Source organism: Lissotriton helveticus, chromosome 2_2, assembly GCF_964261635.1.
Source record: "Lissotriton helveticus chromosome 2_2, aLisHel1.1, whole genome shotgun sequence".
NCBI classification, from domain to species: Eukaryota; Metazoa; Chordata; class Amphibia; order Caudata; family Salamandridae; genus Lissotriton; species Lissotriton helveticus.
Window position 1 is genome coordinate 523,732,083 of NC_136060.1, and position 12,660 is coordinate 523,744,742.

Sequence of the window (12,660 nt, forward strand, 5' to 3'; positions counted from 1 at the left end):
CCTCTTCTAGAACTACAATTGAGCTTATAGATCGCACAGTACGGGTGTTAAGGGCTATAAATTGTGATGTTACAATTTTCCCTGTTTTCACTGTTATTGAAAAGCTCAGCTGATTTTAATTCTTATATTTTGCGTTGTTATCAATATTGTGTGCACTAGATCCTGACAATTTAAAATAAATAAGTTGTTAATCTTCTGTTTAGGGACCATTGTGTTTGAAACTAGTAAAGTACCCAAGATCCCTGACCAATAGTAATTGGGCCCCCTTGTTTTTCAAAGCATGAAAGCACAACACATTGGAAAGCCCACAAAACTATTCAGCATTTATTGTAAACACAGCATGCAGCACAGCAAATATTCAAGACAAATGTAATTTTGATGGAACTCACAGTAGATGATGGTCAGATGGAGCCAAATGGTAAAACACATGTAATATAGATTAATGTAATAATGTTTTCTATCAATAAATATCTAAGTAAGATAATTATATCGCAAAATCATATCTAAAGAACAGGTGACAGGAAAGTGTGAGACAACCCTGAGGAGAAGTTATCAATCACAAGTAGAAGTACTGATTACTCTCCCAAAACCCACTTCCAGTTGCCTATACTGGAAACAAGGTTGTACTTTGTAAATGTACTACTCTAAATCAATGTTTACAAGCATAATAAAGGCTAAAGGAGACTTCACACCCAGTGGAGAAGTGTGGCTCAATGGTTAGAGCGGCAGACCCTGATGCAGAGGTCTATCCCGGGACCAGGGTTCAATTCCCCGCCTCGGTGGGTCTTGGGCTCAATTTCCCTGGACCTGATAATTCTCACCTCGGTGCCTATTCCAATCATGGAGTTCCACTCTGCAACTCTGGGCAATAGCTTGCTTAATCTCCACAACGGCCCCCACAATGCTAAGGATGCCTGGCCTCCACCTTGGGGGTGCCCAGGAGTGGACACCTCACAGGGAAAGCCAGGATGGGTTCCACAGCGGTATTCGTACAAGCTCCTTGAGACCCTTACGGGAGAGTAGTGTGCTATACAAGTATCAATTTACATTTACATTTATTTAATTATAAAATATATATAGTTAGACCATGTGACAAGTGGCAATAAATAGAATAATAATGCTGATGTACATTGGAATATAGGATCATGTTTTCACATTCGTACCTGTAGGATGTGAAATAGTTAAGTATTTTATTTTAAAATTAGGGTCCAGATGTTCTGTTGTTTCATGGGAATAGATGAAAGCTAGGGTTCTCATGGCCCCTAGACACTGTAGAAAGACAATGGACAGATATGATGGCCAACGTCAGGTGTGTTTACCACTATATGTGCCTGAAACTGTGGCCCAATACTGTGGCTCTTATCTCATCTGCATGCATGTGTGGGTCGTGGGCCAATGGGTTAATCAATGACCCATCATAAAATGAGTGAGAGCCCTATCAAAGCAATGGCGACGAGGAACTCTTGGAACAAACCAACTGGAGAAGATAAATTTTCTGTGATCAGTGACTCTTGCATCTATCTCTGCTTCTCTCTTTCAGTGGGACCTCGTGTGCGAGCAGAAGTGGCTCAATAAGGCCTCATCCACCTTCTTCTTCATTGGGGTCATGGTGGGAGCCATTCTGAATGGTTACCTGTCTGATAGGTATGGTATGTATTTATTGGTTCTATAATTCATATGTGTTAGATCCGCCTTGAGGTTGAAATCTTGCAACCCTGGATATACTATGGTTGTTGTGTGACCATGGTGTCTCTGAGCAAGGCACTTGTGTTGTCTCTCATTTCACAGAATCTCCCTTGATGACTCCTGAGTGAAATAGTTTGAGAGATGCTGCTGCAGTCACCAATGTAGCCTGAGCTGGGGCCTGTTTAGTAATCCTAAACAAATGGAAAGTTCCAATAATAGTGGTGGTTGTGTTGTAGTGTGGTGGCCAGGTGGCCTCTGCACTTGTGAGGCTTTTAGCGAGAGGATCCCCAGAGCCTCAAAATAAGTTACTCTGGATATAGTAGTAAAGTCATGGACCACAAGGTTCGGGTATTACCTCCATTAGTTCTCATGCTCAAGTGAATGCTGCACCTATCACCGGGTCAGCGCTAAGGGAAACATATGAAAACCCTCTCCCTCCTAAACATGTTGAGATTACCCAACTCCCAAAATAACATTCCTTGTTAACCTGAATGAAACAAAACATTGAACACAAACATAGAACACAAAACATAGACAACACACACAAAGCAAAGCAGCAGGACACTTCTTCATGCTTACAGGATGCTTTGGACTCTCCTAGAGTGCGATGTGCTTCACGGGTGACATGCTGCCAAACTACCAGGATCAGTACAGGACAAAAGTCCTGAAACATTTTAGGGAACACCTGGCTTCGGTCAAAGTTGGGATCCCCATCACAACGAACCACAGGACTATCCTCCACCACTTCTTGATATCGCAGAGGGGTACCTCCAGATGCACCCTCTCTTTGGTCAATCTCAGGCACATTCTCATTAGGTGACCAGTGGTCTGAAATCCAAACATTAACCTTAGGTGATTGCTTCTCTTATATACCATTTCAAAAACACTAAATTCCTGATTATAGTATTGTCACCTCTTTGAGATGTAACTGACCTTCCAACCTCAATGGAAAGGCGGAATTTGCGTCCTGGATGTTGATCCTTAACAAGCACAAGATCCCCCACCTGCAGGAGTTTCGTCCAGGTTCTCCTCCCCGTAGATGTTTTGCCATTTTGTACCTTACGTTGGCGCAACGTCTTTGCAACATTGTCACTAGATGCTGATGACTCTGAATGGTGAGGAATTGTATCATCTACAGGCCTAATGATGCAGAGTTGTGATATGTCGTTATTTACATCCACTACTTATTATCAACACTGACATGTCAAGATGTCTTGTTTATTAAAAATTCATTTCTAATATACAATGTTATTACTATATGTCTTATCGTAAGGCAAATGCATTCAAATCAATATATACCGACATCATGAATCAACTTCATCAAGCAATAAAATGATATACATCATAAAAAATTTAAAAACATAGAATTCTATCATCTATTACAAAACACAAGTAATTATCTGTTGCAAAATACAAATTGTCGACGCAGCGTTTCAGTGGATTTAAACTTGATGCTCACCACCTTCTTAAGGACAAGATATTTACAACCGAATTTCATCTAAAAATATTAAATAAACACAATTACTTTCCAATAGGCATATTTACATAAACAAGTTCAGTGTTGACTCGAGTAACTATTCAATTTTCTCAAAGTTCGCTGCACAAACACGGAACACGGTTATGGGAAGAATGCCCACTAAATTTGAGACAATGCAATTCTGGACAGGACAGAATATAAAACAGTAAGAGGCGGTGATTCTTCACATAGGCCCACAAGAAAAACACAGAATACTGACAATTGGCTTGCCAACGGGGATAGCTCCCCTGATAGAGGATTATACCTCTTGGGGTACAGTTTTACAGTTTTCGGTGCCATCTATACCAGAAACCATTGTATCTCTTCAATAGCTGTGATACCAGAAGTATTAAGACAAATACAGAATGAGTATGGAGCATTGAGCATAACCTTCTCGAAACTGGGGGATAAAATGATTAGGTAATTGTTCCTGGGTATTAACAATCATGTTAGCCAACTTAAATGGGGAGGCAGCAGCGGTGGCTATACACCAATGTGTCAGGGAATGCACTCCGGCACAACAGGAGCAAGAATTACCTAAAATTGTCGAAGAAACATACGCTGAATTAGGTAGAGATAATTTGAGAGCTAGAGCTACAAAATCTCAAGTAATGGGAAGTCCTGAAATGGATAATACCAAGCAAGCACCGATTGTTTAAAAAGGAAATGGGATAATAAACAACAGAAAATTGAAAGAATAGTTCACAATCTAGGGGTGGGTCTCCTCAACAGGAGCCCTGAAAGCCGTCCGAAAGGAGGTATAACCTTAGAAAGTGTGATAACATTAAAAAATCTGACAGGTATCAGTATACTGATACACGTTCCTCTCGTTCCTTTCAGGGTTCATCAAAAAACTCTGAGAGGGAAGGACGGTCAGAACACAGATCAGAAAAGCAAACAATGTCCAGAGATACACATCATACTTCGGACTGTAATATCAAAAAAGAAGATAAACCAAAATCCAAAACTCAATTTAAAAATAAGAAAATAGCTGGCTTTAAAACAAGAAATGCCCATGCTGTTGAGGACTCAACTTCTGAATGGGGAATGGGCTCTGATAATGCTAGACAGAGCAGCAGAAGTAAAAATAGCTTACCAGAACCTGATTGAATTTCTGCTGACAGTGGCTTTGAATGAACATGTGAAGGTAGAAAAACCTGATACTAGGGTAAGTATCCCTCACCCATTATATGAAATAACACTACAAATGAGGGGGACATAACTAGAAAGGTTAAAGGTCTCTTTTGGGAAAACCTGACTTTTGGATACAACATCCTTTTGGGTGAAACAATTGGCCACCTGAGTTCGTTATGGATTGCCCAAAAGTAGAAACAGTCATTTTATCTGCGTTCTTTGACCTTGTCCCAGAATCTTTAAAATATTCACATGCGCAGGAGTGGGCGGTAGCACTTGCTACTGCATTATACTGCAATCATGTAGGGTGGGATGCTGAGTCACTTCAACATGTAATCCCAGTAAAAGCTACTCAACTTCACAGAGAAAATACCCAATAAAACAGGATGCAAAAAAACAAGTCAGGGAGATCCTAGATCAACTTAAGTACCAGGGTGTAATAGAAAATTGCACCTCTTCAATGAATAATCATTTGTTTTCTGTAATGAAACCCGACAATTCATATAGTCTAGTTCTACACTATACGCATTTAAACATATGCACAAAGACATTTGCAGTACAGAATGCACAGAGTGTCGCATTAATGAAGAACATTGTGCTGAAGAAATACAAAACAACACTAGATATCTCAAATGCATTCTTCTGCCAAAATATAGCACCTGAGAGCAGATATTTGACAGCATTCTCAGCCCTAGGCTTCCAGCATCAATTTTGTAGACATTCCCAAGGGTGTAAGAATAGCCCGGGTTGTTATCAGCAAGGGTAACAGATTTGCTTCAAACTTTTGATGGAGAGGCATTGCCCTATATAGATGATACTTATCTGATGGTTAATGCATTATTGGATCACTTGAACAGGGTGAACAACATCATTTTAGGATTCGCCTCTGACGGCTACAAATTCAAGCTAAGAAAATCCAAAATTGCCCACCTCAATGTCTTGGGTTATGAGTTATCTAGTGAAGGAAAAAGCCTAGCAGCCAACTTTTCAGAAAAGTGTGCACTGCTACAAAGTCCAAAAACTCTGAAAAACATACAGGCCATATAAGGATTCCTAAATTTTTTACAGAGCATATATTTTGGATTGTGCAGAAAAAGTAAAACCTTTCTACGACTTAATAAGACCTGATTTTTCAGTTCACCATTGGACACAGGAACACACAGAAAATCTACGGTCCTTACAAGCTGACATGATAGCTTCAAAACACTTACACACATACGTAAATCCTACGAATTTGGTGATCTGTGTAATCTCTGGTCAATCAGGGTACACATACCTTACCTTCAATGAAGGTGAAACGGTTCCAATTGCATATAAATCACATTTGTGCGCAAATGCTGAAATGCATTATGCATCCCCTGAAAAAATACTGACAGCAGTACAGACTGCTGTAGTGAGAGAAAGAGCACTGGCACAGGGAAAACAAATAAGTGTCTTGACTCCAGTACTGGCCTCAGAGGCAATCATTACAAACGCAAAAGCTCTGCATCCACGAAAGATACAATGGGCAAATTCTCTCACTGCAACAGATGTGGACTATAAATTTGATTCTATACAAAAAACACAAGCATTTTTGCAGTATGAACAAGAATATCCTTTCCCGAATTAAATAATGCCTCTAGATCAGGATGAATACATAATTTACACTGATGGATCTGCTCCGCCTGCCGTAGGAAGTAACCAGCAATACAGAGCAGCTTGTGGAATTGTAAAGGGACATATGCAAGACAGCAAGTTTAGTCCTAGCAATACGCAAATGCAGTCTCTAGGGGATTACACGGCTCAGCTGGCAGAACTTAAGGTCCTAATAACGACACTAAAAATATGGATTGAGAATTCCCCACACTAATTGTGTGCGATTCATTTTATTGTGTCCAGTCATACAATGAATATCTATACTACTGGGGTCAAAATCGGTTATAAGGACTCAAATGGTTGCACAATGAAGCATGTTGCTTTGGGAACAAGTGGCAGAGCTAAAAAAAGGCTTGCTGCAGTCTCACGTGATTCATATGCTGAGTCATCAATGTGTTGGTGTGCATGTTGGAGGGAATTCATTGGCTGATGAAGGTGTCAAGGCAACAGTGGGAATTGCTGCTGTAGTTGCAATCACTTGTTCTCGCACGAGAGTAGACGGAGACATAATGGTAGCTGTCATTGATTTACGCAAAGACAGCTCAGCGGTGCCAAAAGGCTTTCCACTCAAGTACTCCTACAAGTCAGATCTGCAAAATATTCCATATGCTCAAATTCCTGGACTGGGGATAGAGTAATAGCAAACATGTATTGCAGATTAGGTTTAATGCTAGATGCACATGAGGGTATGGGTTCAGGAGGAATTACTTTGACAGTTTTACTACTGAAACAATATTACAGGTGGCCTGGTTTAACTAAACAGACAAAAACATTTGTCCTAAAGTGCGATATCTGTCAGCAGATGAAGGGTTCCACTGAGGGTTTGGCCTCAGTGCTCGGCTGATGCCTGAACTATTATAAAGGATTTGCGAATCTTTATAGGGACATATGCAATTAGAACATTACATTCTGACCCTGGCCACACGTTTGGTTCTCTGGCTTACAAGTTAGCCATGGGAAGTTTGGGTGTTGCATTGCGGTACCCATCTCTGTATCATCCCAAGGGAAATGCGATTGCAGAGAGGAAAAAAAATCGGACTTAAAGCAATCCTTAACATCAATAGTATTAGGCTTGGGTGGGAGTTGGCTTAATCACCTATATGGGGTTCGAGCACACTTAATTGCATGACAAGAAGTTATCTAGGAGGCCACACTGCATATGAGGTTCTATTTTAGACGAGAAGTAGGGTACCAGAGGAGGGTACCGGCCTCAATTGTGACAGCTCAGTGGCCGATGAAAAAATATTTAACATCCATAACCGTTTGGCTGTTTTACAGGAACTCAATGAATTCCGGGCACTACAAAGCAACTTCCAAGTAAAAAACACTGCCACTGTTGGAAGTAAAATCAGTTACGGCAAGGCCTGCCGGGGTCCCAAAAGTCAGAGATCTGGTCAGAGAAAAGATTGTGGACAAGAAAGAATTTGGGCCATCTTACAGAATGCCAGTACCTTGGCTGTCAAAAGAACGAGAACAGTTCTTTTTCCGCCTCTTGCCGGTAACAACTAAAAAGTGATTTGTCTACATTGATCTGATAAAACATCATTATGTGGCCAATACTGAATAGCAGGAAGCGTGGGCTCCAGGGTAGGCGCCGATCACCTCTGGCTACCATACAGGTGGTTCAGACAGAAAGACTAATAACATTTGAAGAGTCTTCTATACGTACTAATAGAGTTACCAACAATGACATGTAACTCATTCCTGTTTAAATTTAACAGCAACAAAACAAAAATTAAACATCGACATCTACATCATTATGCCTCTACAAGTTCAACAAAACCTGCTGAGCTACTAAAGATAGATCAAACCTCAAATGGCTATTTTATCAATTTCAATACTTTTTCTCTAGATCTAAGTGAACTTGAATCCCCACCAGCTCCAGTTTTCGCAAAGAACAAATTCATGATTTCAACCTTTGGCTGAAAAAGACCTACCTTGTCTCTCCATGTCTACAGCTCTGGATAGCAACTGACATACTACTCCTAGTCCTCTGGATAGGGTTAGTGATAGTCTTTTTCTAGCTTGTGAATCGATTTTTTCTCCCAGAATACTCTGCAGTATCACACATGAAGTTAGTCCTTAATTCACATACATCATCTCATCGTGGACAAAGAGACTTGTCCGTTGTAAACATTACAGCAGTTACCGTTCCTGAAGGAATAGTTTGGGCTAGGGTTTCATATCATGTATTTGGTCCCACTGAACCCCTGAAAATACTGTATGTATTTAAAATTTCTTAGAATGATATCATCACCTCCAGTACATTCACTGAAGATTTGGACTTTGAAACTGTAAATAGTATGCTGTCTGATTTAGAACAATCTGCTGCATTCTCAAAAAATGAAATGTATGATTATAAGTCTGATTTTGATACCTGTGTTGTTACCAACATTATGGTCATCATTTTTTACATAAAGCAAGTACCCCACGTAATGTTTTCACATACCACCAATGGGAACATTGCCCAGCACCACCAAAAGGTAGTTCTTAAACATTTGCACAGCATCTTGTTTATATTTCTGGGTTTAATGTATCAGATCCACACTCATATTATTATAAGCTTGCACCTATATCTGCAAGGAAAAATATACTTACTAATATGAAACAGATATAATCTGCATCCTTTATTTCCCAGCTGTCTGAACAGGATTTCGACTTGTGGACTTTAGAGCATGCCTCACAGCACAGCAAATTATCTCCCTGAACGACACTGTGCAACAGATTTCCTGTCTTGGGTTAGCCAAGATCAACGACTTGAAAACACTAGTATTCCCTCACTTTCACACTTTGAGAGATGGCAAAACTATAAAGAACGTTCCGAGGGTACGCTAGATGACATCATGCATGAGGTTTAATACAAATCTTCGGACCCCAATTGGAAGGGATGGTTAATTTGGCCTATCCACACAAATAGGTGTCGGTCAAGATTCAATGGTACCACTGAAGGGTTTAGTATCAATAAGCCTGACCTACGCTAGGTAGAACGAGAACATCCAGGGATTGGTGACATCATACAGTGTTGGGAAGTTATGCCTAGTTTCATCACTTTCCCTGGTGAAACAACACTTGTCCTTACTCTCACTTGACATGGATTTAAGGGTTTTTCGTTAGGTCCCCGGAAGCCACGTCATGAACGCTTCTTATATGCTATTTACAACAAAGTTTGAAAAATCTCTCCACAGGAAGCTGTGGAGAGATTGCGTGAAAATTACAGGGTTAACTTGAAAAAGGCTTTGGCTGTGGTTGACAATGGTATGAGCACAGTTACATACAGGAATTATTCCCTGGGCAACATTTTGTCTTCTGCTATAGATATAATGGAACAGGATATGTCTATCCTACAACATGGGCAATCGCAGTTACGATCCATTCTATTATTAGGCAGGACACTACAATCATTGCCCTCTGGTTACATGTTCTCTACATATAATCTATCAGAAAGGCAGATAAGAATGGCACAAAGAGATGCAAAATTACCTTTTACCGTGGCAGAGTCACCATCCATAGAATGGTTAATTCATTGCCACATAACATTGCTGGTAACAACTTTCCAATCTCAATATTGCCTAGAATACCACCAAGCAGGCATGTACGAAGCGGAAGCGATGGGGAAGGGCTTCATTCATGAATCTTGGGAATTACCATATATAATTTGATGAGGGAATGGGGACACTGAAGTGTTTCTCAGAAGTACACAATGCAAGACTTCATTAAGTGGATCTCTACTTTGTTAGGGTATTATGCTTCACGGAGCCTGTAACTGTTCAGTTGCAAACCTATCATGTCACTTAAAGGGTTCCCAAGCTGCGTGATTAATCCAGTGTTCAGGCTGCTCTCGAATGGGAGTTACTTAATTTTGAATGATCAAGGTTGTTGTAGGATGCTTCCAGGCATCGCATATCTTGTCACAATAAGTTCCAAAGTTATTTGTATGCAATTATTGTTTCCACTGACCTACTTAGTCAGGGATGCACCGTTATGACCTTCGTTGAATGTTTCATTTAGACGGTTTGATTCACTGATCCGACTGAAAGCCATGCTTTTACAGAAGGATGTGCCTTAACCTCGGCCCAAAAAACCTTTGATATTCAGGTTGAAAGGTCCTCAGCTGAGATGCTGGCACTAGTAGAAACTAGCTGCCCGTTCCATTCCAGAGAAATGGCACAGCGTATCTTTAATGTGTGATACGAAGTGAATTGTACACCTATTTAAGACCATAGGTTCTGGACTTTTAACCACCTTTTGGACAGTCTTCGGAGTGATTCCAGCTTTCATACACTCCGTATTAGGAAGCGGTTTTGGAGGTGTTCGGCTAATTCTGCTACTGGTAGGGGGTATACTGATTCTAATTTGTCTACTACACAATGGATGTACCACAGCCTAAGGAGATGAAAAAGTGCTCTTGGAGCGACGGTGCCGTGAACTCATGGTACTACATCTGGACACACCTCGTCTTTGGGAGCTAAGCGACTGTTGATTTCTATCATTCCGACCAGTCTGGATTGACGGTGTTTTGTTTGTTCTCCGCTTCTTATACTGTGGACAAGAATGCTTGTTGGACTCCTACCTAACACTTCCATTGGTTGCGCCTCCGGACTTGGATGTACTGCTGTACCTATTAAAGGCCCACATAGTGCAGTGTCCTCAGTGTACTTCCATGTTGATGTCGCCATTCCTAGAGCTACCACTGGATGCTTCAGCTCCTGTTGGAATAGACACCGGCTCTACTGCAGGCACACAGGCTTTGGATGTTTTAAATGCTTCCTCAGCATCGGCTGTGGAACTGAAGATCACCTTTGCTCAATTGACCTGATCTGCGAGGTGTTGCAGGGACCGGTGTCTGCGAAGGCAAGGAGCAGTGATATTGCACTTCCCACACAAGACACATAAACATTTGGCTCTCTGTGTGCTGGGAAGAATTTGACCTCGTTTACAAAACAACTGAACCTCATGGGGTGTCCAACTCAAGACCAAGATGGGGTCCTTCTTTTTCTCACTTCAGGTAATGTTATGTTATGTTAGTAGTGTTTTATAAAGCGCTCAATCACCGATTGGTTTCTTGGCGCTGGATCTAGGATATGCCAGAAAGCTTGATAGTTCAATGGTAATCCTGAATATGCAGCCAAGTTTTAAGCAATTTTCTGAATTTCCGTAGATCCCCAGTGGACCTGATTTCCATAGGGATTGAGTTCCATAACTTAGGGGCCAGGGTTGCAAACCTGGCTCCTTCTTGTGGCTTTAACTTTAAGGTAGGGATGGATAATAACTGGAGGTGTGCCGAGCGAAGGTTCCGTGGTGGGGAGTATCTTGAGATGAGGCTGTCTATGAATCGAGGACCCTGACAGTCCAGTAACTTGAATACCAGGCAACCAATCTTAAATGCACATTGTTGGGGCATAGGGAGCCAATGCAATTCCCTCAAAAGGGGGGAACATGATGCCACATAGGTTGCTGGTAGATCTGTAAGCATGGGCGAAATTTGCGAGTTCGTGGTCCGCGAATTCGCAAAAAAAATTGCGAATTCGCGTATTTTCCTGCCAAATCGGAGCACTTATTGATTAGCCAGTAGAAAGTACTCCAGTTGAGTAGAGGTATTGTACAAAACGGTGGCATCTTCGTGGACAAACACGCAGGGCAAGATTCATTCTGGCACGATGCTTCTGTCACAAAAATTAAACCTCAACAGGAAGCACTTACAGATATAAATAAAGCAGGTGCCCGAATTGAAGCTCAAATTCAGTAACGTAGTAATCAGCCCTGAAAAATTGTGAGCAAGGTCGAGGCTGGGCAAGTGTTCTTTATCCCCATATCTGCTGTCGAAAATGAGCTTTAATCATTGAGGAGGCCTCTGCATCCATGAGTTTCTCGAGCGCCAACCCCGTGTAGTTCCTGTGACCAGGAAACTGCTTTCTCCTCATCTGCTGCTCTGCCCCTCTCTGACCCTTTATAAACATTAGGCATGTGAACTCGCATTGAAGCCCTGCCTGTTGGCCCCACCCATCACACACTAGCGCTATGAAATGTATTCCCGCCCTTTCCCCACTATGATGGACAGCTCACTCAAGGCACCCCGGAGCCTTTTGGCGCGGTGGCAAAGTTGCCTGTAATTTTTCCACCGCTCCAAAAGGCTCTGAGGTGCCTTGAGTGAGCTGTCCATCATAGTGGGGAAAGGGTGGGAATACATTTCATAGAGCTAGTGTGTGGTGTGCAGGGCTTCAATTCAAGTTCACATGCCTCTTGTTTATAAAGTGTCAGAGATGGGCAGAGCAGCCCCGCACACCACACACTAGCGCTATGAAATGTATTCCCACACTTTCACCACTGTCACCCTCTGGTTCATCATTACCACCCTCTGGTTCATCACTGTCACCCTCTGGTTCATCACTGCCACCCTCTGGTTCATAACAGTACCCTCTGGTTCATCACTGCCACCCTCTGGTTCATCACTGTCACCCTCTGGTTCATCACTGCCACCCTCTGGTTCATCACAGCACCCTCTGGTTCACCACTGCTTCACCACTGCCACCCTCTGGTTCATCACTGTCACCCTCTGGTTCATCACTGCCACCCTCTGGTTCATCACAGCACCCTCTGGTTCACCACTGCCACCCTCTGGTTCATCACTGCCACCCTCTGGCTCATCACTGCCACCCTCTGGTTCATCACTGTCACCCTCTGGTTCAACA

General features: G+C 41.9%; 1 protein-coding gene across 1 annotated transcript in view; it reads left to right on the forward strand.

The window, feature by feature from the left end:
• LOC144821622 (solute carrier family 22 member 7-like) overlaps positions 1 to 12,660 on the forward strand; it is a 207,462-nt gene that overhangs the window by 15,420 nt on the left and 179,382 nt on the right. The window contains exon 2 of the mRNA XM_078678860.1: positions 1,541 to 1,644. Coding sequence (XP_078534986.1) covers positions 1,541 to 1,644 — 104 coding nt within the window. The remainder of the gene's footprint in view (positions 1 to 1,540; positions 1,645 to 12,660) is intronic.